The following is a 27,522-nucleotide window of genomic DNA, read 5'->3' on the forward strand; positions in this document are numbered from 1 at the left end:
TCTAAATGAAACGGAAGTGTTAACTGCTCAGTTGTGTCTGACTCTTTGTGCCCTCTTGGACTGTAGCCTGCCAGGCTCCTCTGTCCATGGAATCCTCCAGGCAAGAATACTGGAAAGGGTTCCCTTCTCCAGGGGATCTTCCCTGACCCAGGGATCAAACCTGGGTCTCCCAACATGGCAGGCAGATTCTTTACTGTCTGAGCCACCAGGGAAGCCCTCTGACCCTCTGAGCTGTTATAAACCAGTCTCTGTTCCAAGTCCATGCATATTTTAAACATTCTTCTATCTGCTTTTATTGCCTTGTGTTTTGGTTGTCTGCTCAGCTGCCTCGCATTGTCACCCACATAGTTTTTAGCCAGAGTAACAAGATCACTGAGTAAGGAAACAAAAGTATGATTGAGGAAATAGAGGCAAGTAGATGGAGCGATCGGAGAAGGCAATGGCAACCCACTCCAGTACTCCTGCCTGGAAAATCCCATGGGCGGAGGAGCGTGCTAGGCTGCAGTCCATGGGGTTGCTAAGAGCTTGCACAACTGAGAGACTTCACTTTCACTTTTCACTTTCCTACATTGGAGAAGGAAATGGTAACCCACTCCAGTGTTCTTGCCTGGAGAATCCCAGGGACAGGGGAGTCTGGTGGGCTGCCGTCTATGGGGCCACACAGAGTCGGACACGACTGAAGTGACTTAGCAGCAGCAGCAGCAGATGGAGCAATAAATGTTTTTATGAAGTGAATAAAGAGAAAAAGCAATGAATGAATTAATACATGAACAAGTGAATTATGGTCTGTTTATGCTTAGTTCTCTCCTTTGAGTCCTGAGCCACTCATCAGGAAAGGAATTAATTCTCTGACCATTTTTCCACAAACTTCCAGCCATTGCCTCCTTCTTTTTTTTCTTTAGCTACACCCTGTGGCTTGCAAGATCTCAGGTCCCCCGCCAGCAACTGAACCCAGAGGTCACAGCTGTGAAAGCCCACAATCCTAACCACTAGGCCACCAGGGAATTCCTCATTGCTTCCTTCTTAGCAGAAGTCATGTGCGACCTTGCATCCCCCAGTTAGTTCCCCAGAGTGCTCAGGAGCTAAGAAGGCCTGGCGACCCATGCTAGGTCATGGGTGGGCTAAGCCCACCTATGCCAGGGCTTAACCTCTACCCAATCCTGTTCTCACTCACCGTGGTGTTTCTGAAAGTTAGTTGTAAGGCACTAGGGACTCAGGGTAAACAATGTTAGTGGATGATTTTCAGGGCCAACACACAAAAGACTTTTTTTTTTTTTTTTTACCAAATTGGTGATAAGGGGTCAGTGAAGTGAAGTGAAGTCACTCAGTCGTGTCTGACTCTTTGTGACCCCATGGATTATAGCCCGCCAGGCTCCTTCGTCCCTGGGATTCTCCAGGCAAGAATACTGAAGTGGGTTGCCATTTCCTTCTCCAGGGGATCTTCCCGACCCAGGGATCGAACCCAGGTCTCCTGCATTGCAGGCAGACGCTTTAACCTCTGAGCCACCAGGGAAGCCTATATCATAAGGGGTCAATATCATTTCCAATTAAAACTCTCAGTCAGTTCAGTCGCTCAGTCGTGTCCGACTCTTTGCGACCCCATGAATCGCAGCACACCAGTCCTCCCTATTCATCACCATCTCCTGGAGTTCACTCAGACTCACGTCCATCGAGTCAGTGATGCCATCCAGCCATCTCATCCTCTGTCCTCCCCTTCTCCTCCTGCCCCCAATCCCTCCCAGCATCAGAGTCTTTTCCAGTGAGTCAACTCTTCTCATGAGGTGGCCAAAGTACTGGAGTTTCAGCTTCAGCATCGTTCCTTCCAAGAAATCCCAGGGTTGATCTCCTTCAGAATGGACTGGTTGGATCTCCTTGCAGTCCAAGGGACTCTCAAGAGTCTTCTCCAACACCACAGTTCAAAAGCATCAGTTCTTCGGCGCTCAGCCTTCTTCACAGTCCAACTCTCACATCCATACATGACCACAGGAAAAACCATAGCCTTGACTAGGCGGACCTTAGTCGGCAAAGTAATGTCTCTACTTTTCAATATGCTATCTAGGTTGGCCATAACTTTTCTTCCAAGGAGTAAGCGTCTTTTAATTTCATGGCTGCAGTCACCATCTGCAGTGATTTTGGAGCCCCCCCCAAAAAGTCTGACACTGTTTCCACTGTTTCCCCGTCTATTTCCCATGAAGTGATGGGACCAGATGCCATGATCTTTGTTTTCTGAGGGTTGAGCTTTAAGTCAACTTTTTCACTCTCTTTCACTTTCATCAAGAGGCTTTTTAGCTCCTCTTCACTTTCTGCCATAAGGGTGGTGTCATCATGTGCATATCTGAGGTTATTGATATTTCTCCTGGCAATCTTGATTCCAGCTTGTGTTTCTTCCAGCCCAGAGTTTCTCATGATGTACTCTGCATAGAAGTTAAATAAGCAGGGTGACAATATACAGCCTTGATGTACTCCTTTTCCTATTTGGAACCAGTCTGTTGTTCCATGTCCAGTTCTAACTGTTGCTTCCTGACCTGCATACAGATTTCTCAAGAGGCAGGTCAGGTGGTCTGGTATTCCCATCTCTTTCAGAATTTTCCATAGTTTATTGTGATCCACACAGTCAAAGGCTTTGGCATAGTCAATAAAGCAGAAATAGATGTTTTTCTGGAACTCTCTTGCTTTTTCCATTATCCAGCGGATGTTGGCAATTTGATCTCTGGTTCCTCTGCCTTTTCTAAAACCAGCTTGAACATCATGGAGTTCACAGTTCATGTATTGCTTAAGCCTGGATGGAGAGTTTTGAGCATTACTTTACTAGCATGTGAGATGAGTGCAATTGTGTAGTAGTTGGAGCATTCTTTGGCATTGCCTTTCTTTGGGATTGGAATGAAAACTGACCTTTTCCAGTCCTGTGGCCACTGCTGAGTTGTCCAAATTTGCTGGCATATTGAGTGCAGCACTTTCACAGCATCATCTTTCAGGATTTGAAACAGCTCAACTGGAATTCCATCACCTCCACTAGCTTTGTTTGTAGTGATGCTTTCTAAGGCCCACTTGACTTCACATTCCAAGATGTCTGGCTCTAGATTAGTGATCACATCATCATGATTATCTGGGTCGTGAAAATCTTTTTTGTACAGTTCTTCTGTGTATTCTTGCCACCTCTTCTTAATATCTTCTGCTTCTGTTAGGTCCATACCATTTCTGTCCTTTATCGAGCTCATCTTTGCATGAAATATTCCCTTGGTATCTCTAATTTTCTTGAAGAGATCTCTAGTCTTTCCCATTCTGTTGTTTTCCTCGATTTCTTTGCATTGATCGCTGAAGAAGGCTTTCTTATCTCTTCTTGCTATTCTTTGGAACTCTGCATTCAGATGCTTATATCTTTCCTTTTCTCCTTTGCTTTTTGCCTCTCTCCTTTTCACAGCTATTTGTAAGGCCTCCGCAGACAGCCATTTTGCTTTTTTGCATTTCTTTTCCATGAGGATGGTCTTGATCCCTGTCCCCTGTACAATGTCACGAACCTCATTCCACAGTTCATCAGGCACTCTATCAGATCTAGACCCTTAAATCTATTTCTCACTTCCACTGTATAATCATAAGGGATTTGATTTAGGTCATACCTGAATGGTCTAGCGGTTTTCCCTACTTTCTTCAATTTCAGTCTGAATTTGGTAATAAGGAGTTCATGATCTGAGCCACAGTCAGCTCCTGGTCTTGTTTTTGTTGACTGTATAGAGCTTCTCCATCTTTGGCTGCAAAGAATATAATCAGTCTGATTTCGGTGTTGACCATCTGGTGATGTCCATGTGTAGAGTCTTCTCTTGTGTTGTTGGAAGAGGGTGTTTGCTTTGACCAGTGCGTTTTCTTGGCAAAACTCTATTAGTCTTTGCCCTGCTTCATTCCGCATTCCAAGGCCAAATTTGCCTGTTACTCCAGGTGTTTCTTGACTTCCTACTTTTGCATTCCAGTCCTCTATAATAAAAGGACATCATTTTTGGGTGTTAGTTCTAAAAGGTCTTGTAGGTCTTCATAAAACCGTTCAACTTCAGCTTCTTCAGCATTACTGGTTGGGGCATAGACTTGGATAACTGTGATATTGAATGGTTTGCCTTGGAGATGAACAGAGATCATTCTGTCGTTTTTTAGATTGCATCCAAGTACTGCCTTTCGGACTCTTTTGTTGACCATGATGGCTACTCCATTTCTTCTGAGGGATTCCTGCCCTCAGAAGATATAATTAAAACTGTAGCCTAGGGAATTCCCTGGCAGTCCAGTGGTTAGAATTCCACACTTTCACTGTTGGGGCCTGGGTTCAGGAACTAAGATCCCACAAAAAATAAAAACATTGGAGCCTTGAAGTGCCGAAACTAATCTCCCCCTCCTCAAAGGGAACCCAGCTTTCCCCAAACCCCATAAAGGAGGCCTTCTTTGGCTCTAATGGACATGGGTAGGCCATAAGGGACTCCCTGTCCTGCGGTGGTTGTCACCTCTGTCAGGGATGGTACTAGCAGGGCTGTAACCGTTCTTGCAGTGAGGCTGTGCAGCCTTTTTGAGCCTGGATGTACTCCTCTGCAAGGTAAATGTTACTCCTGGCCTTGTAGGTGTGTAATTAGCATCAGATAAGACATGGGAGCAAAGGGCCAGCATAGTACCAGGCAGAAGGTAGATGTGCAATAGAGAATAACTAGAATTCTCACAACCAATCCTTGAAAGTTCTGTTTTTTCCCTAGTGAACTAGGCCCAGTCAGTCTTCTAGGGTTTTTCCTTCTATTTATAATGTCTACCTTCCTTTCTCACAATTCTACCTAATCTTGGGACCTCGGCTGCCATCCTTCCTCCTCCACAAAACCGTTGCTGTTCCTGGAACACTGTGCTAATGACGCCTACTATACTTATGGTCTGGTCTAATGGACATGGAAATGAGTAGTAACTAAGAACAGGGGGTCTGTAGGCAGGGCTTGCATGTATTGCTGTACAGGTTGCACACCACCTAAAGCTGAAGCACCATACACAGACTCTAAGGAAGTGGGGCCCTGATGTGTTGTGTCATAAAGAGACTCAGTGTGCAAGTCAAACTGACTGAGCTTGAAACCATGCTCAACCACTAATCCACTACTTGAGCAGGCAGGGTATATCAATTCCTAAGACTTAAGTTTCCTCATCTGTGACTGGGGTATTATTAATACCTACATGAGGGATGTTTGAGAAGATTCAATAGCTTAAAACGTTTAGCAGTGCCTTGTACAAGGCCGAATTTATTGAGCACTTAATTTTAGAAATTAAGTGTGGGTGTCTCTCTGAGAAGGCTGTACAGAACCGCAGGGCAGTGAATCACTGAAAAACTGCAACAGCACCGCCCCCGGCCCTCCACTGCCACATAACAGGAGGCAGAGCCTCCCTCACACTGTCCTTTCTCTCAGGACCACATGCCGCCCTTCTTTTTGCCAAAATACACTTTTATTAGTCACAGGTTTTCTAGTTGACAGATGACAAAGCTCCGAAGTAGACTAGCGTAAGCCGAAATCAACATTTGTGGGCGAATATAACTGAACTCCAGTGGAGGATCCAGGGCATCAGCTATATCATTCGAGAGCTCTGTCTTCCATCTCCTGGCTCTGCTTCCTAAATTGGCTGTATTCTCACGCAGACTTTTCCATGTGGCCAGAAAATGGGTTACGGGGCGGCTCAAGCTTATATTCTGTGGTTTTTCGCTCAAAAGAGAAGTCCTCCTTTCTTTCAGCATCCATACAGCAGTCTTACAGAAGGCCTCTGATTGGCCCAGCTTGGGTCACTTGCCCACTCTTTGGACCAATCATTGTGGCTAGAGGGATGGCAGACTGAGATTGGCCATGTTGGTGTCATGGGTCCACCCTCTTTTGACAGCCCACAGAGCTAGGTGGAATGGGAAAAAGGCAGTTCTCTAACAGGAGAGGTGTTGGCCATATAAGAATGTTGGCCACCCTGGCCATCCTCCTTTAACGCTCAGTTCATAGGTCACTTCCTCAGGGACCCTCTGCCCCCCGCACCTCCCCACCCCGCCTCCATGGGGACTTCAACCTTCCCACAGTAAATTGCAAAATATTCTCTGACTCTCTGACACCACAGTTTAGGAACAGTTGGAGACAGAGACAAGAGTCTGTTTATTCATCTGTTCTACCCTGTCTCCCCACTGCCTTAGGCTTAGTGGGGAAGCAGACTCCTTTCTCATGGAGAGTGGTCTAAACCCATTAGAGTCATCCCTTGCTAGTGGCTTGTTCAAGAATGGGCATGTAGGACCGAGATTGGGCTGGTGAGACCTAAGGGTGTCTGAGAAAGGCTTCTTGTTCTTTGGGGTGGGCTGTGGAAGCCAGCTGGTGCCTTCCTGCCCTCTCGTGCTGGACAGAAATAAGGAAGCATTTGGCCTCCATCAGCTGCTACTGGCTGCCACTGCACAGCAGGAAGGGAACCTACTTCAGGCAAAAGCTGACACCATGGGAGCGTGGAGATCCCTGGCCCTTTAGTCAACCCTGGTAGATGCCACCCTGCCCCCGGAACACCAGACCCCTAGCTAACACAATGTCCTTATTGTCAAACCACCCTGAGCTGAGATGTTGTTACCTGTGGCCACCGATATCTTCAGAAAGTTCTCCCTGAATGAATGACGTGGGTGAGTGGTCACAGGCTGACAGCCATCAAGCATGCCCTAGTCAACTCTGCCACTCACACCAGTTCCTTTCTACCCCACAGTAACAGACATGCAGAGATTCTGGATACTTTATAAAAAAACCATGTTTCAGTCACTTTATTCTTAAGTCTGCACTTTACAAAACCACAAGGGAGAAGTCCTTGAGGGTGAAAGGGGCGGGGAGGGTCGGGGGTGAGGATGACCCAAAAATGAAGCCCCCCCCTCATCTGGGGGACCAAGCAGAGTCTGGGCCCCAGGCCAGCCCAGCAGGGCCTCTCATGTCCTGGCTGTACAGAGTTTCGCCAGAACATGTCAGGGAAGGGCCCAGCCTCTAGAGACTGCTGCCATTTGACACTAGCTAGGCAGCCACAGGCCAAACTTCTGGAAGCCCAAAGCAAGCAGGCCTCCCGTCCCAGGCCAGGGGAAGGCGGCCTGAGCAGGAGTGAGAGCTACCCGTCCAGCAGCTTCAGGATGCTCTCGCGCTCCTTCAGAGTCTTCCAAGCCTGGTCTTTCTCCTTCTTGGTGGGAGTCCGTTTCTTCTGCCGGGCAGCCATGATCTTGCGGAAGGCATCCATGACCTCATTGTCTGCCATGCGGACCCGCTGCCTCAGCTCCTGCCGGCTCACCTCCTCCTTAGCCAGCCTATGGGGACCAGCCAACCAGATGCTGTGGGAAGCCCACCAAGGCAGGGGCTCCTCGCTCTTCCAGACTGAGCCCGTCTGCTACCCAGGGACCGTGGGCCTTTCCATACCAAAAAGCAAAGTTACTGAGCCACATTTAGGTGTGCCCTGTGCCAAGTACTGCCTCTTCAAAAACAGTAGTTCAATTAATCCTCATAACAACCTTGTGAGGTAGGTACTACTATTATTCTTGTTACCAGTGAGGGAACTGAGGCTCAAGGAGGGTAAGAAATGCCCCAGGATCCCGCAACTAGTGAGCAGGAGATCTGAATCGAGGCAGGCTGGCTCGCACTATCTTTAAAAGGTGCCCTGGTGCCAGCAGAAGACCTGCTTGCTTCGGCATCCAAATTCCAGAGCCACCTAAGGGTCCAGGCAGCCTGAGTCTACAGGAGGCGAGTGAGACGCCCAACTGATGCCTCTGAATGGAACCTGACCTATCAACTCAATTGATGGTGGAGCTGGAAGGTCACTAAAGAGATCCATAGTATAACCTGTTGATTTTTCAGAAGGGGAAGCTGCTGCTTGGGGCAGGAGATGCCTTGCAGCCTGTCCATGCAGGACTGAGGGGTACATGCGGGCCTTCTGACAGCCAAGCTAGTTCCTTCACTGCCCCTGACTTCCACATCTGCACAGCCCTACTTCTCTCTCTCTCCCCCTCTGCCCTTGCCCTCCCTTCCTCCATACTCTTTCATCTGTATTTTCCTCTTCTTGCCCTTGAGAGGGAACTAGAATGAGGCTTTGGACTCAGCCTTGGGCTTGAGTCACAGCTTGGCTGTTTGCTGGCTGTGTGGCCTTTGGCAGAGCACTCATTTCGCTGGGCCTTTATTTCCTCATTTGGTGCACAGGGAAAACTACCAGCTACTCTCTGGGCTGTAGTGGAGATTAAGTAAGAGGGCAGACATAAAATCCATGGTACACGGTAGACACTCAGTACACCCTCAACCTTAAATACCCCAGCAGCTCGTCAGCAACTTTCTTTCCTACTGGTGCATGTCTTTGCCAACCACTCATGCAATGACCGTAAGCCCTTTGCCCTGCCTCTCCTCCTAACCCATAGCACCAGGTCTAAGAGATAGGCAACCTGGCCAAATGGATGAGTGTGCCTTGCTCTGTTGGGGCTCTGTGAGGTGAAGACACAGCACCCACCTATAAGAAGCAAGGGGACTTAGTTGGGCTATTTGTCTATCTCCCCAATAAAATGGCAGTGCCTCCCGTGATCTCCCTCTAGTTACCACCTGCATCCTTGTGACCGATGCAGGGCAAGATGTATGGGAATGAATACAAAATGAATGACATTGCACTTCAACACTGGTCAATTCCTGGTGAGAGGCTGATAATCACAGATGCCCAACTAAATGTTAACAGTTGATAATCTGAGGTAGAGAGTATATTGGTGTTTACTGTGCTAGTCAGTCAGATTTTCTGCATGTATGAAATTTTCACTATAAAACTTGGGGGGAACAAAAGGTCCCTGGTTCAATCCTGAGTTTTGGCACCAAAAACAAAGATCAAGAATTTTTAAAAAAAGCACATTTTGGGAGAAAAAGAAAATCAGCATGGAGAGAATTTAAAAATAAGCCACACAACAATGTGAGTATAATTAACACTACTAAACTGTACACTTAAAAATGGTTTAGAGGGTAAAATTTTGTGTTATTTGTTTTTACCACAGTTTGAGGTAAATAAATAACTCACAGATGCCTCAGCTCTAGTCAGTGGAATTAGACTGTTTGAGATATAACCAGTGGGGTGGTACCCAGCAATGACTTCTTTTTTCAAAGCTCCTCAGGTCTTCAGAGGCCTTGCCAGGTTTGGAAAGCCTGTCCTCAAGCTCCCAGAAGGGGACCATTGTGGCCGAGGCCTCCCGTCCACACTCACCTCAGCAGGTCGTGCTTCTTGGTGCGGTTGTGGGCACTGAGTGCCTTCAGCTCAGCCTGCCGCTTGCGCAGCTCCGCCAGAACCTCGTCCTCTGAGTCCTCTGCAGGGCGATCCTCAGACTCCAGCAGGCCCTGGGCGATTAGCTCCTCCTTAATGCGGCTCTCCAGGGACTTCGTATGCGGCACACTGCAGGGGAGGGCAGTGCTCAGCTCAAGGCCAGCCCATGCGGGGCCCCTCTGAGGCGCCCAAGCTAGCAAACACCTTCCTTCTCTTTGGGACACCCTCTCTGTCTATCTACATATCAAAATACAGAGACAGACACATCTGATCTTGTTTCAGACACAAGCAACAGATATCAATATATTATGTAATATAAAATACAGGAAAACCTATAATGCTAACAACCTAGAGAGAATTATTATTATGTTATCTGTTATTATTACATACCATTTTCTTTCCATGTGGTATATACATAAAAATACGTATTTTATGTTACTATTATATAAACAGTATACGTATTCTAGATTGTTACACATTAGTCTCACTTTTTTAAAAAATCTTTTGGCTACACCTCATGGCCCTGTGGGATCTCAGTTTTCTGACCAGGGATTGAACCCGCACCCCCTGCATTGGCAGTGTGGAGTCTTAACCACTGGACAACCCGGGAAGTCCCTCTTCCCACTTTTATTATGTATTATTTTAACTTCTTACCCGCTATGTGCACACATTTAAATATATCTTAGGTAAAAATAGGGTCATATTGTTCATATTGTGCTACAACTGATGTTTTCCACTTATCACTCTACTGATCCCATCTCTTCATATAAATTAATTACATTTCTCTAATATGATTGATAGTTGCAAGTTATTTCATCATATGGACTTACAAGTTAGCCAGCCAGTCCCCACCAGTTGGACATTTAGGTTTACAGTGAGAACAGGGCCATAATGAAAACCCTGAACTAAGTCTGTGTATGTGGAAGTGCTGGGCCAGCACACACATCTGACTTCTACTGGACTTTATCAAAATGTCCTCGGTCTCTCTATGAATATAAAGACCACCCCACGTTGGGATTGACAGAAGTCAACAGAAGCAGAGGCCAGACTGTGGAGTGTAGACACGATGTCACTCACCTGAAGGGCTTGTTCTGATTGCGGGGAGAGGTGCTTGCCCCATCCGCCCCCGATTCTTTTCCAGACATGTCTGGAATAGGAGAGTCTTCCATGGGGGAAATAATATTTTCCTAGAAGAGCACAGAGATGGTCAGAGGAAGAAAGAGCTGTAGTATTACCATTTCCTGCTTCCCTCTGACCTACATGGACAGTGTTCACATACCAGAAATAGTTTTTTCTTCTTTGCATCCCACCCACTCTGGGAAGTCTTCCCAAACTGGCTCCAAAAAGCTTTGATCATTTTATAAATTCTTGTTTTTGTACTGATACAAAAGGGAGCACAGAAGAGTGATAGTAACATTCAACAGCAGTAATGAGAAGAATTAGGGCTTGTTAAGCATTTGCAGTGCACTAGGGGCTGTGCTAGGCACACGGTACTGAGCACAGGGGCTGTACCATAGCAGAGGTTGCTGGCTGTCCGAAAGCCATTCTCGCCTTTCCTCCACAGGAGCTGGGCTAATGGCTCCCCAGATACACCCCACTTCCCAGCCTCCCCTGTGGTCAGGGTGGTCATGTGACAAATACTCTCCAATGGAAAGTGATTAGAAAAGATAAGAGCCATAGCCAGCAGGATCTTCACACACTCCTCCTTGCTCTTTTTCTGTGGGCTGGAGTGCCAGTCACATTTGGAGTGACCCTGTGCAGAGCGCATGTTTACAACAGCAAAGTGGGCTTCCCTGGTGGCTCAGTGGAATGCAAGAGACATAGGTTTGATCCCTGAACCAGGAAGATCCCACATGCCACAGAGCAACTAAGCACCACAACTACTGAGCCTGTGCTCTAGAGCCCAGGAGCTGCAACTACTGAGCCTGTGCGCCCCAGAGCCCCTGCTCCACAACAAAAGCAGCCACTGCAATTACAAGCCCAAGCACCCCAACTAGAGAGTAGCCCCTGATCGCCACAACTAGAGAAAAACCTAAGCAGTAACGAAGACCCAGCACAGCTGAAATACATATATACATTTTTTTAAACAATTAAAAAGCCAGCAAACCTGGGGTCCCTGTCTGATGGTGTGGAACAGAGATCTCCCCCAATCTCAACTGATCTGGAACATGTGCCCAGAATGCTACATGGGAGGGAAAGATGCTATTGTGTTTGAGCCAGAGGGAAAACTGAGGCTCACAGGTGAAGAGACATGCCTTGGGATAGCCAGCCAGTGGGCATAAAGAAAGGGCATCTGAACCTGGTGTTTGAAACCTGCTTCTGCTTATTAGCTGTGTGATGTCAAGCAAACAGTTCCCTTTTTTGAGCCTCAACCTTGTTCGGTGTAATGTGGGGTTAACCACTATCTGCCTTTAACAAGAGGATGTGTAGAAAGCCCTTTGCACAGGGCCTTTCACTAATGCTCCACAATAACTGTGGAGTAGTGGCTACCCTGGAGGTGGGGGAGGTTAAACGCTGGGAGAGGCATGAGAGGGCCTTCAAGGATACTGATGATGTTTTATTTTGTGATCTTGGGACTAGTTGTACAAGGCTGCTCATTTGTGAGAATCGATCAAGCTGTACATTTATGACTTGTGTATCTTTCTAAATATATACTTCAATAAACAAACATTGAAACAGAGTGATAGTGGTTTCTGTTTTGCATTGGGGGTACTCACCTCCACCAAGGCCTGCAGCAGACGCTGTGTCAGGGCACCAAAGGGACACCCGTCTTCTGGCTGCTCATGCTGGGCCTCAGACTTCTTTAGCAGGGCATCCACATCTGAATTGGGCAGAGACATGGTAGACTGGTGGGCTGAAGTTCTGGGAACTCAAGTCCTAGCCTGAGGTGGGCAGGGAGGTGAGGGACTTACCTTTAGTGTCCAGTTCGGTCAGGGGCCCCAAGAGGCCTTTCTTCTTGTCAGCCACGGCTGCTGCCCGGGCCCCGTCCTTCTGCTCCTCCAGCAGGTCCTCCTGTGCCCAGCGCTGGGAGTAGTGCTTCCCCAGGGGCGGGATCTGTGGGAGACATCCCACCCAGCCCCAAAGAGATAAATACAGCCAGCGATGCCTGGGTGTGGCAGGGTCTCTTTGTGCACTTGGAAGTGCCAACAGGCTCTTCGTTCACCCTCCTTCCTTCTTTTATCTGTCTCCCAAGTATCTAGCCCAGGGGTGAGGGCTGAGCCTCAGGTGAGAAGAGATACAGGAGATAAAAATCTCTACACTCACAGTTTAGTAGAGAAGCCAGGTACATAAACTAAAACACACAGAAGGCAATATAGGAAAATTTCCACAATATAAGGTGCAGAATGGTGTGTGTACACAGACAATTTCAGTTGAGCGCTATTATCTCTCGAGAGTACAGGCCTTCAGGTCAGAAATGAGAAATAGCTTATGCACTGCTTGAACTTGTGACTGCCCGTATAGATTACCTTTTCAAATAAGTTTTTTAAAAATTCAGACAAGTGGAGTGACAGAGCAGGTTAAGGTGTTGTGGCAGTGCAAAAGACAGACCAACCTTCTGCTGGAAAACCTGCAAAACCATTTTGGTGCAGGTAACGTGCAATAAGGGACTTGAAGGGTGTTAGTTTGCCAAGGGGAGATTGGCATGTACAGAGGCCCAGAGACCAGAAAGGACCTTGTGTGAGCCTGGAGTGAGGGTAAGGTGCTTGGTGGGGCTGGCAAATAATAGCAGTAAAGAGGTGGTGTGGCCAAGGACACTGTGCTACCAAGGACTGAGGCTTGGACCTGAGTCTGTAGGCAATGGGAGCCACACGAGGCTGTTATAAGCACCTCTGATCATGATAGCGGATGTATGGGAGAATTCCCCTCTGACATTTTCCTGTATTTTCTACATTTTCTTTAATGGAACTTCTTTTATTTTCATCATAAAAACTAAAAATAAAAAAACTTCTATACATTAAAAAAATAAAAGAGAGAGAGAGGAACTTCCATGGCAGTTCAGTGGTGAAGACTGCTCACTTCTACTGCAAGGGGTGCAGGATCGATCCCTGGTCAGGGAACTAAGATCCCACATGCCACCTGGTGCATCCAATAAAAAAGGGAGAGAAAAGAATCCCTCTAGAGGCAAGCAAGTGTTAAGAGGCTGTAAAGGGAAAAGCTGATGAATTTTTGAGCCAAAGCAAAGGAGACGACAGAGACAAAGGGAGGACCGCACTGAAGAAGATGCCTTAGGACGTAGCAGGGTAGAAAGGAGGAAGCTGAAAGCTAGAACCTGGGCGTCTGAGTGAGTTAATGGAACTGTCAGGAGGCTGGGGAGAGAAAAAGGAAGATGATATATAGCTCTGTTAATTGTGAGGCATCTCTGAGCCCTCTTGTTCTCCATCATGTCCAAGATGTCTCCATCTTGTCTCATCATGCCTGGGGTCTTCACCTTGTAATGTTCAGCCTCATCTTCTGGGGGTTTCAGTAGCTCCTCTAGCGTGCGCACTTCCTCACTGGTGATATCAGCACAGTATGGCTCCACCGAAGCCCAGAATCTGCAGGGAGAAGCAGAGCCTGAGGGGGTGTCCCTTGCCCCCTGCCCCACCAGCCTCAGCCCCAGGCCTCTCCACAGCCTCCAGTGCCCAAATCCCAAGGCCCATCTATGTTCCCAGGCCCAGAACCTGTTGGGGGCGTCATTCTTGGGGATACGTGGCACATCAATTGGGTCATCAGTGAATTCATATTCCTGGATCTTGGGCTGAAGGTTTTTGGATTTGGGTCGCCCAGGGCCAGGGCCGGGCCCATGTCCCGCCTTCCCTTCCAGTTTCTGCTTCTTGGGCTTCCCATGTTTGGGGGGAGCTCCAAGCTCATGGTCTCGACCCAGCTTCAGGAATCGTCGGTCACCTTTCTTATCCTGCCAGTCAGTGAGGATCTGAAATTCAAAGACTGTCACTGAGGATGAGAAGGGAAGACACAGGACAACTCCATCTCCCCATGAAAAATTAGGATCTGGAACTCAAGAAGGCTCTAAGTCTCTCCCCTTCTTTTTATCTACCAAACTTCTACTCATACTGCAAAACTCAGCTCCTTTTCTGTGCCCATCTCACAAGATTTTTTCATATACTTGTCATCATTCCATTCACTTGTCTGTATTGATTCACCTCTGCAGCGCCCAACCTGGTCACACAGTATTTAGCAGGTCAAACAGGTAGATGACAACGCAGTGCATGATAGCCCGAGGAAAATATGCTGGCAATAACTTTCTATTGAAGGCACGCATGCCTCCCAGCAAACCTTCACTTCAAATGTCACCATGACTAGGAAGCCTTTTCTGTATCAGCTATCTAGCTTCTTAGATGCTGTGTGCCACAGCCCCACTCGAAAAGTTTCCATTGGTTCCCAGGGACCACAAGTTAATTTTATTCATCTTCTGAGGTTCAGTTAAAATGGCATCTTCTTTCTATAGGAGTCTCTGGTACCTTGCACCCCTAGGCCCAATCATGTCATCTGGTCATAACTAGAATAAACGGAGTACCTTGTCTCTTCAACAGGATTATAAGCTATTGGGGACCAGGAAGTTCATCTCAGCCACCTCTGGTCCCCAGGTTCTGGCAGAGTACCTGGCACACAGGGCTCAGAGGATGTTTATGCCATAAATAGAAATAATGAGAGTCAGACCAATAAATAACATTTGACATGCTTACTTAAGTGTCAGACGTTGGGCTGAGCCTTTGCAAAAAATCTCTCTTAATCCTCACAAAAGCTGAGGGTAGGTCCTATTATCTAGCCCACTTTTCAGACGGAGGACTGATCTGCAGAAGCAGGCAGTAAGTTTTGCAACGTCACACAACTCAGAAACTGCAGGATTCAAATCCAGGCCTCCCATTCCAGTTCCCCCAGTACTCCTAACCAGAACAGCAATTCACCTGATACATGTCTGACCTCCCTTTCCTTTAGTTGGCACACTCCCCAAAGGCTGGAATTGTCCTAATTAACTCTACAGACTCAGAACATTGTGAGGAGTGGGGGGTCCCTAGATGCTTAGTGAATAAGAAATCTCACATTTTAGAAGGATCATGCACATTCTTGCACATTTTATGTGTCACACAAGCAATGTTTGGGTCTCTCTCTTCACCCCTGAGATCCCGTAACCTGGGCCTCAGCAGCTGAGGCTAACTCAGTGACACATCCCATAACTTGTCATAGTCCATCCCTGTAGTGGACTGTAGTGACATCCCTTTAGTGATGTCCCCTCTGTAGGGTATAACCTGGGTTTCAGCCTCAAGCACCCGCAGGCGTCGGCTGGCAGAGGAAAGCAGGGTCTCAAGCTCCAGCTGCAGAGTGTCCAGCTCCTCGATACCGATGCCGTCATCCTCAGAGCGGGCCAACACCGCTGTGTAGCGGGGACAGACCTTCAGGTGGTCCACTGACTTGAAGTCATGGAACTGCAAGGGGCAGTCCTTCAGCTCACTCATGGCTCAGGATGGGGGACCCTGTGGAGCTGGAGAGGAAAGGACCATTGATGGGGGGAAAAGTGGCACTAGAAAAGTCCGAGGGCTCCTTCCATCCTCCGACAGCTTCGGGGAGAGTCAGGCTTCAGCACCCTACTGACAAGGATGATGGCTTAGCTACTATTCTCACAGCACCTACTGTGTGCCAAGTGAGGGGCAGACATTTTACTGGCTGCTCACTGAATTCCTCACTCAACTCCAAGAGCAGGGACCATGCTCATCCTCATCTTACAGATGAGGAAACAGACTTTGTAAGCATGCAGCAGGTCCAAGCTTACCAACATGCAATTTGAATCCAGGTAGTTTTGAATTTGTTCAACTAACTGCCATGATATACTATACTACTACGCTTGTCTTTCTGATGCTCTTCCCTTCACTTCCACTATTCCTGGGTTCTGCTGAGCCGAGTTCCAAGCATCCAGTACTTATGCTAATGTTCTTCGTGCCTCCCAGCCTCTTCTTGTCTCACCCCTCCCCACCTCTGCCCCTTCTCTTTGTCCCACATCGTAAAGAGATACCTGGATCTCTGGACAGCCAGATATACCTGGATTCAAGCCCAGGCTTGACCAATGTCTATGTAGCCCTGAACATGTTAATTAATTGAGTCGGTTTTTCCATGCGTAAAATGGGGACAAAAGAAGCCTGAATCTGTTTTCCCTTAAGTCTGAATCTGTAAAATGGGGGTAATAATGGTACCTACCTCCCTGGGATGTTCTGAGGATTTAGAGTTGATGCCAGTCAAGAGCTCAGTTCAGTGCCTGGCACAGGAAAAGTGGGGCTGGTTAACGGCTGGCCCCACCCATGGATCGCCCCAGTGTCCCGCCTTCAGGGTCCCAGTTCTCTAAGGACACCCTACCGCGGCCCCCGCCCCCTCTACCTTCTTGCTGCCTCCAGCGGCCCCGGGGCCGCGGGAGGGGCGGAGAGTTCCGGTCGGTGAGAGCAACCGCCCCGGAACTGGCTCTGTGAGGGACCCCTGCAGTTGACAAGGGGGCGGGAAGACGCGAGTACCAACCCCAGTCTTTTGGTGGGGGAGGGTTGAGGGCAGCGAGCTAGCCCGCTGCAGGTGGGGTGCAGAAGGTATGCCACGGGCGTACCCTAGGGAACAGCCCAGCGCTGGAGGGAGGGGCTCGGCAGCCAGGTTTTCGGCCCGGCAGTTAGTCTCGCCGAGCCCCGAAGGCTGCAGGTAGGAGGGGCCTGAAGATAGGATGGGAGCGCAGAACCGGAAGGATCGAAAGGCTCCTCCGCCTTGCCTTGCCCTAATATGGTGCCAACCTGAGGTCGGGCTGCACCATTGCATGACTATGAGGGAAGGCGGCGGAAAAAAGACAAGAAAGCCAAAGTCACAAGCAAGAGCTCCATGGGGAACGGGAGGAGCTTGAGTAGTGATTTTAAGCTACAGGAGCCTAAAGCTACTACGACAGTCCTAACGGGAAAACTTACGAGGGACCAAATGTTCTTAGCCTCCCCCCTCCCCCGCTCGGAACACAGATGGTACAGTCCGGACGTCCGGGCGGAGACTGCGGCTGCGCTTCTGGAGAAAGGGCAGGCGTCGCGGCGCTGGCCACTTCCGCACTTCCGCTTCCCGGCCCAGCCAGCGCCCGCGATGGTGAGAGAGCCGGGCCTCGGGCCAGGGACCCCCCCCTTTCTGCCTCTAGGCTCTGGGTCTGGGGGAGATGCGACTTTGCAGCGGAGAGGCCCTGGGCCGAGGGATGCTGGGGGTGCGGGGGTACCCTGAGGCTGGGAGGAGGAGGGCGGGGCAGGGGCTGAGGTGAGGAAGGGGCGAGCGGGGGACGCGTTCGTAAGAAGCAGGCTTTGAGGCTTCCTATTCTGCCCTTTGAAGCTGGTGGGGGATACTGAGGCAAGAAGGAAGCCGGAAGTGGCTCCTCCTCGGTTTGTGGTAACGCCTCGAAGGCACGTAGTAGACCTTGTAGCCCGTAGTAGGGCCGCTGAGGCATGTAGTAGGGATACCTCCCTACCCAGAGTAGACGTTCACTAAATAAGCTCTCTTCTTTCTCGCTTGCTTGATCCCACAGTTCTCTGAGGGAAGCCTCCATACTTCCTTATCCCACTCCTCATGTTGCCACTAGCTCTTACTTTTACCTCACTTTTATCTCTCTTGTGCTGCCTCCACGCAGACCCCTTCCTGGTCAGAATTCAACCGTATGAGCCTTAATATGGAATGTTAAGCTCTGATGCCGCTCACCTTTGCCTTTCAGGAAGTCGTCCGTTTTGATCATTGTGGGTGTTTCTGAACGTCAGTTGAGAGTTTGGGTCACTGCCTTCCCCTTCTTTATCCTCTTCCTGTCGATACCTATTTAATGTACAGGTCTTCATGACCATATAATTTATGATGACTCCTAAATCTGCCTTCCTAGCTCTCTTTGAAGGTTTACCTGGATATCTTGAAGACACCTTGAAATTAGACGTCTGGATTAAAACTCCCCTCTCCCTAAATTTGCTTGTTCTCTTGTATTCCTTATTCTTGCTCTGTGTTTTCTTACCTCAGCTGGAAACCTGGATACTCTTTTTGTTGTTGTTAAACTGAGGGGATGCCTCTTGACTTTTTTAAACATCATACGTGTTGAAGCATTACACAAGAAGGTGCTTCCTCCATTTGTGGAAGGGCAGACGTCACAGGGTTGACCACCTAAAATGTACCTTTGTCAGATCTGCTATGAACTCTGACAGATACAATCTTGCTTGTCCCTCATTGCCCCAGGCCAGGCTCTTATTACCCTACTTAAATAACCCTCTGCTGGCTCTGTCACTTCCCTCTCCTCCAATCCATTCTCCACAAAGTCTCCATGCAGCTGTAGTTGTGTAACTTCCTCCTCAGAAAGCCCCAGAAGTTCCTTACCACTTTTAACAGAAGAGCTAAACTCAGTAGCCTAGCATTTGAGATTCCTCATGAATCTCTGGACCCCATCTGCCACCTCATCCATTGAATCTAAAATGCTTCCTGGCAACATTGTACTCATTACTACTTTAATGCCCCTATTTGTTACTCTAATCTTGTTATTTTTTCATTCATTCACTTATTGTACAGAAACTGAGTAAGACGGTGTATAGGAAAGGTACTGACTGAGCAAGTTGCAGGGTATGTAAATTTGAGTAGAACAGATATGGTCTGTTAACCATGGAGCTTTCAGTTTAGTAAAGGAGAAAATTACTTTTCTTGGAGTTATTTGAAGGGTGTATCATTGTAAATTATAATAAGTGCTATGAAAAGGGAAGTCAAGAATGACCTCTGAGGAAAGAAGAGGCCTTCTCTAAATAAGCCAAGATCTAAAGGATGACTTAGGCAAAGAAGGGGGAGAAAAACCTGCAAGATAGATGCTTTGGCATGTGTGAAGGCCTGGGGTGAGAAAGAACTTTTAGCTAATACAAGGAATTGAAGATAGTCCTTTGTTGCTAGATGCCATTTCCTCTACCAGGAATATCATTTTTGTTTTTATCATTGTAAAATCCTAATCCTATTTTCATCTTCAAATCAAAACCAGTTTCTTCTGCAAATATGATTTGTAAATCTTAACTATTTCACATTTTATGCATTGTATCATAGTTACTGTCTGTCTCCCTGACCCGGTTGAACTATTTAAGGGTAGAAATGGTCTTAGTCATTGAATTCCCAACCCGTTGTGTGCCTGGCACACTATAGATATATACATTTGTTGACTCAAAGGGCAGATTGAAGACAGTTATTCACCTGTGTGCCTCTAGACCAGAGTTTCTCAACTTCAGCACTATTTGGGGCTGAATAATTCTGTTGTACATTGTAAGCTATGTAGCAGTATCCCTGACTTCTGTCTATTCAATGCCAGTAACTCCTACCCAACCTCATTTGTGAAAATGAAGAATGTCTTGCCATTGCCATATGTCCCCTGGTAGGCAAAACGGTCCCCTTTTGAGAACCTCTGTTCTAGTCTTAAAATGAAAGACATCTTGAAGGCCTAGTCTGTTCTGTTCACTGTAGTGTCTGAGAGCCAAGGACCTCCGTACTGCCTGGCTCCTGTGTAGCTGGGCTATGGGATCAGCGGATTTTGTGAGACAGATTTTGATTGTCCCTTGGGGTTTTCCTCCAGACTGCCACTCTCCGCCCCTACCTGAGTGCCGTGCGGGCCACACTGCAGGCTGCCCTCTGCTTGGAGAATTTCTCCTCCCAGGTGGTGGAACGACACAACAAGCCGGAAGTAGAAGTCAGGTATGGGAGGAAGGGGGGTAGGGGGTGATGGATGTAGCACCCAGAGAGGACTGTTATCAGAGATGGCTGTGAACTTCCATCCTGGAGTTGTCAGAACAACTACAATTCACATTTTTTGTCTTGCTGCCAGGTAAATGATGGTTCCCAATTTGAAGTTCAGAAAATTGGGTCTCAGTGGGTTGACAGGACAAAACTCAGGGGAGAAGCTACTCAGGAGCCAAGATTTGCTTGACACGAGTTGTGACTTTTCAACATAGGGCCATTTGGGAAATATCTCCCAAGGAGGTACTGAACCCTCTAGCAATTTAAGGAGAAGACTTGAGAACTGAATTATCTGAGATGCCATCTCTGCTCTTCTCAAATTTGAAGATCAAGGATCCCTGCCCTCAAAAAACAAACAAACAATTGGACTCCCATTTCCTACTACAAATATTCCATACTTTGGATTATTTTATCTGATTTATGTTTTGTAAAAAAGCTTTTCTTTTCCCCCTTTGACGTTTAATCTGGTACATATACAACTGAGATAAGGATTGTTACCACAGTAAATTGATATGATTGAATGTTAGAAAACTGACATGATGTTAAAATGTGCCTTGTTATGCTACTTAACTTATATGGTTTCCACTAGGCATTTTTAAAGGATAATAGCTCACAGACACCACCAATACAGTTAACTACCGTCTGAGGGATCCAGAGGCATCAAAATGGGAACTGAGTTGACAGGGGTCATAATTTTGATTATTAAAGGAGGCCAAACTGTTTGATTTTAGCTTGTCCTTATCTCTAAGGTAGGCTCTCATTCCCTAAACAGTATATGGGTTTGCCTATAGTTATGAAAATAGGAGCTGTCATTTGTAAAGCTCCTACAATGTGCCAGGCTCACTGTTACACGGTTGACCCTTTTTGATCTGTTTCCAAATGAGAAAGTTGAGATTCCAACAGGGTAACTTGCCCAGCAGAAGTTAACAGAGGAGGCTGAATTTCAGAACCTTTTCACCCTGACTCCAGAGCCTGTCCTCTTTCTGCTGGAGAACATGCTCTCTGGCCCCCATCTTGGAGCACCCCTGCTTGTGAGTCTCATTCCGTGGACTCTGTGGTCCCAGATAGTGATTCTAGAACCTGCCATGGAGTCTCCCTGACCATTCTGTTCTTTTATAGTACCTCTGTCATTTTGTGTTCTCAGGAGTAGCAAAGAGCTCCTGCTACAACCCGTGACCATCAGCAGGAATGAAAAGGAAAAGGTTCTGATTGAAGGTTCCATCAACTCTGTCAGGGTCAGCATTGCTGTGAAACAGGTGAGCTCACGCCAGATCCCCTGCCTCCCCGGGGAGGCCAGGGATCCCCTATGTAAGAGGTCAACATGCCAGATTCAGGGTGCAAAGAAACCCAGGTTCTCTTTCCAGGAAATGATTTTCTAAACCTACCAGATCAGTAGAATAAAGGGAAATCAGCCTTATCTTCTAGGCTTGCTCTGGATTAGACAGCAGGTAATGTAGCAGCCAGTGCTGTGGGCCAGTTTGGTGTCAGGTGATAAAACTCTTCCTAATGAGTGAAGAATAAGTTCAGTTCAGACAAACAAGTAGTAATGGTATCAGTTTGATAGCCATAAACTCCAAAAGTGAGATTTAGGGTAAGAAAATGAAGTGTAGTTCAACGTTTCTTCATTGTTTCACAAATGTCTGACATTCCCACTACCTCCATCGTTTCTTCCATGTTTATGGACCACTTGGCTACTTCTTTACTTAATATTTCTTTCAATTAACTTATTTTTTTTTACTTAAATTTATCATAAAAAGAAAAATAATATGCCTTGCCAAATTGAGGACAACACTAAAATACAAGCACATTGAAAATAAAGCAGAGTTAAGACTTTTGCCCCCAGAAAGCTCTATCCCTAGTGCCTGCTCTTTGTTAAAAGGGGAGATGAATAAATATTGGGGGCTGTTAAGGTCTTGCCAGCCTGGTATACAAAATTGTTTCATCAGAAATGTTGAGAGTTCATCAGGGAAAAACTTTGGGGATTGTTTGATGTTCATTGTTACTAAAGTGGAGGCCATCTAAGGTTATCTGATATACTTCATAGTGTGTATCACTGACTGGAAGATGTAGCATTAGTGAAATGAGACTGGAAAGGGCAGATTTGAATATAGATGTGGATTCTGGAATGATTGGATAAAAGATTGGGGCTTGCCAGGACTTCCCTAGTGGTTCAGTGGTTAAGACTCTGGGCTTCTACTACAGGGGACTTGGGTTCGACCCCTGGTCTGGGAACTAAGATCCTGCATGCCACATGGAGTGGCCAAAATGTGTTTTTAAGTTAAAAAAAAAAATAAGATTGGGGTTTGTCAGAGTTACCTTTCTGGAATGGGTAAAGGCAAGATCATGATAATGCCCCATTAAGTTGGAGGGCTCTAATGTAGTGGACCTTCCTTTTAGCTGGCAACCAGTTATTCATGATTCAGACTTCAATACCCAACCCCACTGTCTCCAGCGAACGTGGGGGATATTGGGGTCAGAAGACCAGGCTACAAATTTCTATTGGCCTTTAGGAAACGACTTTAGGGAAACACGTTTCTTCTTTGCTCTTACCAGGCTGATGAAATCGAGAAGATTCTATGTCACAAGTTCATGCGTTTCATGATGATGCGAGCAGAGAACTTCTTTATCCTCCGAAGGAAACCAGTGGAGGTGTGTAATCCATGTGTAGGTAATAGCCAGAATTCCACTACTGAGTCCACTGTCAGTGGCCTTGGATTGTTTCTAAAACGGATTGCTTGCTCCCCAAGCTGTAGGGCACCCACAGCCTGAGTTGAGAATTGGTCTTCATTTCAGCTGGAGTAAGAATAAGGGGAATCAGCTTAGGAGGTTGAGTCTGTCTCAGCTGTGGAAAAGGTAAAAAAAGATGAGGTGCATTGTTCACCTTCCCAGAGCCTATAGTGTAGTGGCAGAAAGGGCATGATGAATCAGAATTCTAAACTCTGCCACCAACTGAGTCAGTCTCTCAAGGCCACAGTTGATATGGGGTCAGTTGTTGCCTGACTTTGTACTTGAGCGCTCACTACAGATTCTCTGCCTGCTCAACTCCCTGCCAGTCAGTGACTAAGCAACTACCACGCAGAGCAGCGGACACCATTGTCAGACACATTAGTTGTTGGCCAAACTTGCCCTCATCCTGAGCTAAAATCTCTCCTGTTCCTAGATCTAACCTCCAGGGCCACCAAGAGTAAATAAAATTGCTCTTCTACACACAGTCTGACCCATAGTTAAAAACCTCAGTACCACCTCCTCCCACAGCATCTTCTTTTCTCTCTGGACTAAATGTTCTGTTGTTTGATGAGATTCTTCTGTAACAAAATTTAAAGTCCTTTCACTCTCCCTTGATTCATTCTGAACACAACTGTTTATACCACAGAGAGTCTGCCAGAGATGTCTGCCAGACAAAATTCTCAATTGGGATCAGTTGATCCACCTGTTAGTTCCTTGGATCCAGCATACACACCACCACCAGAGCAGATGGGCTGCTGCCTGAAGGGTGTGTCGCTTGGGAGAAGGTCAGCTGAAAGCATGTGGCTGAGTGACATAGAGGGCTGGCCAGTGAAGTGCCTCAGGATGTTGATTCTCTCCCTCCTTTCCACTGTCTTCCTTCCCTAGGGGTATGACATCAGCTTTCTGATCACCAACTTCCACACAGAGCAGATGTATAAGCACAAGTTGGTGGACTTTGTGATCCACTTCATGGAGGAAATTGACAAAGAAATTAGTGAGATGAAGCTGTCTGTCAATGCCCGTGCACGCATTGTGGCTGAGGAGTTCCTCAAGAATGTAAGTGGAGTGGCCTTCCTGGTTTCCTTTCAGAAGTAGAAAGACCTAAAGATTGTGCTGAGAACTTTGCATCTGGTGGGGAAATGGTGCCAACTGTGCGTAAATATTTTCCGAGGCCTCTAGGAACTCTGGAGGGCAGCAGGTCAGCCCCATGCCTTGGTGTGGGAAGGGCCTGAGGTTCATCTTGGAGAGCTATAGAGCATCTCCAGGGCCCTGGGCAGTGCCTCTCTTAGTCGTTCATTTCTACGTCTCAGAATATATAGAGTCCTTCTGTGTATCTAGTTCCATCCCCGAGTGAGTCAAGTTAAAGCCACATGTGAATTTTCTGGGAATATAGGGCGGTTAATCATAGTGTAATTCCACTTCTCAAACAGACTCGAATAGTTTCCTTCAGCGTCTGTTTCTCAGGCTTAAAGTCATGATTTCTTCACTCTGTTTTCCATCATTTTCATGGCTTAAGTCCTACAGATCCCTCTTCAGTTGTTTGTGCCTTCCTGACAGAAAGCACTGCCGCCCTCTGAGGAGGACAGATTGTTTACATTGATGAACTGATGACACAGTTCTTTTTTAGACATTCACAGCGTGCCGCCTTTTTTTTTTTCTTCTTTTTCCAAACAGTCTTTGGTTTGTTGACATGTTCCACTCAGAATTGACTATGATCCCTAGATGGTAGAATTAGTGTTTACTCCTACCAGTGCGTACAGGTCCAGCCCAGAAGGAGCTCAGGCTCCTAAAAATGGAAATTAAACCCACTTCCCCTGGGCTTTAATTATACTGAGGGCAGCCAGTGTATAGAGTAGCTGTGCTGTGCACCCAGGGGAGCATGCTTGTTCAGGTCACAGAGATGGTGGAGTCAGACCACCTTTGTGTGCATCTGGGTCCACTGCCTTCTCAGGCATCTTACAGAACTTCTGGACTAAGCCTCAGTTTCCTCGACCCTGAAATGAGACCGTTAATTAATATATACCTTTTTAGTATAGTTGAACATTAAATGAGGAAATGTGTATAAGGCATATCACTTGGTACATAGTAAACTCTCCCTGTATTATAGCACAAAGGTTATATGGCCAGGGCACGGGGAGGCCTCTAAATTCAACTGAAGAAAATGAAAAATAGTTTTTGTCCCAATTTAGTATTTGGCTCATTCATTCAGTAGTCATTTAGTTGTTACACTAATTACATTTCTATAGTAATACAACTGAGAAAGCACATACGAGTATCTCGGGGGAAAGAAAAAAGACTTCCCGTGTGGTCCACTGGTTAAGACCCTGCACTTCCAATGCAGGGGCACGGGTTCCATCCCTGATCAGGGAACCAAGGTTGCACATGCCGCATGGCACGGCCAAAGGAAACATCCTGAAAGCCCAGTATCAGCAATATCTCATTTAACACCTAAAACAATCTTTGAATCTTTATCCTCATTTCATGGATGTATCAGCCAGGCTCTCGAAGTTGTCACATATTTCAAGTGCCTCAGCCAGTAAGTGAAGGAGCCAGGACTCAGTTAGTTTGTCTGACTCAAAGATCTGAGATAGTGTCATGGCATCTGGCAGGGATGACACAGGTGCATGTAAGGCTTAGGCCATTATGTTCATGAGTGAGGTGGGTTGTGTGGGGACCTAGGGATCACATGCCTTACCCTAGGAGGGCCACCACTGCACAGCTCCAGCCCTCTGGCTTCATCAAAAGAATCTCAGTCTGGATTTGGGTGCAGTGTCTTCTGTGTTTTCAAGGTTGTCTAATTCATATTCATAGCAACTAGTTCATAATCTCCGAAACACTGTAAGCCAGACAGTGCTCATCTTTGGGCTGAGTTCAGCAAGTGGGCCAGTAGTCCACAGCGTCTGGTCTGTAAAATGTCCAGGGTGGGTCTGGGCACTATGGGGGATATTTGAGGGTACAAAGCATGTCCAGGGCCTATCCTGCTTGGCGGACCCCTCAGAGCTTGATGCAAATCCTGGGTCCCTTTCTGAATCCCCAGGCATTTGCACATGAGCCCCCATTTCTACAGAAGGCAACCTCAGTTCAGCAAGCAAGGCACTGTGACAAGGCTTTTTGGCTATCTCCATGGCAAAGCCAAGGGGAGCTGTGGAAGAGCCCATAATTTTTTTGCCTTGTCTAATGCTAAGTTTTAGGGCCAGTGCCTGCTGATTTGGGAGCAACTAGCGCATGTCCACAGGGTGTCCTGAAACCCAGTCCTGCCCCACAGAAATGTGAGTATAGCTACAGCTCACAGATCAGCCCCCCTCCCCAGAACAGGCCTGCCAGGATACAGTAATAACCATCATTCACTGCCTCTTGGTTCTCTTGACAGTTTTAAACCACCTGGCTGGATCTCGTGGCCTTCCCCCTCAGGATCCCCCGTGTCTCTGTGAAGTCGTCCTGGAGTTAACTTCCCAGAGCAGCAGCGGCGACGGCAGTGGCGGCAGCAGCGGAGGGGAGCTGGGTCAGGGTGGGCATTAGATGCGGGAGGTGGGTGGTGTGCTTGCTTGCTGGGCCACAAAGCAGCAGTGGACCTGCCCTGAGGCCACATGTGCCTGGTCAGGCTGGCTTCTGATGTTCAGTCCCCTGGGCCGGGACAGATTTTTTTTTTAACGTCTTGAAACTTAAAACTCTGTGCTTGTAGGAGACTGTAACCTTTTTGTCTTTTTTTTTTTTTTAAAAAAAAACAAACAATCTCCACCTCCAGTGGCTGTGACTGGTCCCAGTGATTGTACCTTATTGGTCGCTGTGGGTCTGGGCGGGCCTGGAGCCAAAAGGCGACTACTGTTCCTCCCTGGAGCCATCCCAGGTGGGAAGGGAGGGGGGTTTCAGAGTTCTGTTCCTCTCCCTCGTCCTCCTATCTCCTTAGGCTCAGTAGAAGTGGTGGGGACCCTCTACCAGCTTCCTGAGCCCTGCCTGCAGTTGGCCACCCAGCACTGGTTGGGGACGAGGGCTGAACTGGTGGCCACCAGCCACACCTAGGAGCTAGGGCCTGGAAGCTAGGCAGCCTTCGGCCTCGGGGGCCGCTTCGTGCCCTCCCAGCTGTTTCGCCTTGTCTGTCAGTGCAGTGCCTGTGCTAGAGGTGGAGCGGTGAGTCCTCCAGAGTGTCCCTGCCAGGGCCTCCTGCCTGCTCTGGCTCCTCTGCTCCCACGCTCGCTGTACCTTTTCTTATTTTGGTGGATCCTCCCCCCCTAATTAAAGTCTCTTTTTGCCCCTCTGGGGCTGCATGAGGTCTGTGCTCTGTGTGTATATGTGATGAAAGGAGGTGGAGCTGTTCCTTAAGACCATGTGGCAGGCACTTGGGCCTGGGGGTCCCCACCAGAGACAGCCTTGTGATTGGCCTCTGACAGTAGCCCTGCTGGAGGGCCCTAACCCGAGAGACCCATTACAGTCCAGGTTCCACCCATTTCTGAAACTTCTGTCTACCTGTATAGAGCTTTGACCCTTTTCACATAGTGAGCTCATGTGGGCTAGAATGTAACAGAAATAATCCCATTTCATTGCTAAGAAACCTGAGGTATCATGAGATAGAGCAGCTTGCCCCAAATCTCCCACCTAGTGAGCAAGAGGGTGCAATTCAGATGTAAGACATCTGCCTCTACCTATGCTATGATACTGATCACTAGCCACATGTGGCTATATAAATTATTACAGTTAAAAAGTTTAAAATTTATTGCCTCAGTCCCATCAGTGCTCAACACATACATGCTCCTAATGCCTACCACATCACACAGTCATAGATAAAAC

General features: G+C 47.5%; 2 protein-coding genes across 9 annotated transcripts; one reads left to right on the forward strand and one right to left on the reverse strand.

The window, feature by feature from the left end:
- Nucleotides 1–6,754: 6,754 nt before the first annotated feature.
- TADA3 (transcriptional adaptor 3) lies at nt 6,755–17,011 on the reverse strand. Of its 8 annotated transcripts, none has more exons than XM_040246138.1 (10): nt 16,862–17,011; nt 16,468–16,525; nt 15,525–15,757; nt 13,938–14,188; nt 13,706–13,811; nt 12,189–12,330; nt 11,994–12,097; nt 10,354–10,463; nt 9,220–9,405; nt 6,755–7,303 (listed from the first exon to the last, which is right to left on the reverse strand). In XM_040246138.1, exons 3-10 carry the CDS (start codon nt 15,729–15,731, stop codon nt 7,111–7,113), a joined length of 1,299 nt encoding a protein of 432 aa, XP_040102072.1. In that variant the 5' UTR covers nt 15,732–15,757; nt 16,468–16,525; nt 16,862–17,011; the 3' UTR covers nt 6,755–7,110. The 8 variants fall into 8 exon arrangements, with proteins under 8 accessions (XP_040102072.1, XP_040102068.1, XP_040102067.1 ...); XM_040246134.1 differs by having other exon boundaries at nt 6,755–7,327; nt 16,862–16,996; XM_040246133.1 differs by having other exon boundaries at nt 6,755–7,327; nt 16,780–16,977.
- On the forward strand, nt 16,734–27,005 carry ARPC4 (actin related protein 2/3 complex subunit 4). The gene is made up of 6 exons (XM_040246156.1): nt 16,734–17,373; nt 19,850–19,968; nt 21,155–21,266; nt 22,564–22,659; nt 23,623–23,793; nt 26,108–27,005. Exons 1-6 carry the CDS (start codon nt 17,125–17,127, stop codon nt 26,111–26,113), a joined length of 753 nt encoding a protein of 250 aa, XP_040102090.1. The 5' UTR covers nt 16,734–17,124; the 3' UTR covers nt 26,114–27,005.
- Nucleotides 27,006–27,522: the final 517 nt, after the last annotated feature.

This window comes from Oryx dammah, unplaced genomic scaffold (genome assembly GCF_014754425.2).
Source record: "Oryx dammah isolate SB20612 unplaced genomic scaffold, SCBI_Odam_1.1 HiC_scaffold_9, whole genome shotgun sequence".
Classification (NCBI taxonomy): Eukaryota; Metazoa; Chordata; class Mammalia; order Artiodactyla; family Bovidae; genus Oryx; species Oryx dammah.

Excerpts from the sequence above, each read along its gene's own strand:
- TADA3 (XM_040246132.1), bottom strand. The coding sequence starts at position 15,731 with ATGAGTGAGCTGAAGGACTGCCCCTTGCAGTTCCATGACTTCAAGTCA. Across the intron at positions 9,406-10,353 it reads AATCAGAACAAGCCCTTCAG|TGTGCCGCATACGAAGTCCC; the intron begins GTGAGTGACATC and ends CCTCCCCTGCAG. Across the intron at positions 7,304-9,219 it reads AAGAAGCACGACCTGCTGAG|GCTGGCTAAGGAGGAGGTGA; the intron begins GTGAGTGTGGAC and ends TGGTCCCCATAG.
- ARPC4 (XM_040246156.1), top strand. The coding sequence starts at position 17,125 with ATGGGGAACGGGAGGAGCTTGAGTAGTGATTTTAAGCTACAGGAGCCT. Across the intron at positions 17,374-19,849 it reads CCCAGCCAGCGCCCGCGATG|ACTGCCACTCTCCGCCCCTA; the intron begins GTGAGAGAGCCG and ends GTTTTCCTCCAG. Across the intron at positions 21,267-22,563 it reads TCAGCATTGCTGTGAAACAG|GCTGATGAAATCGAGAAGAT; the intron begins GTGAGCTCACGC and ends TGCTCTTACCAG.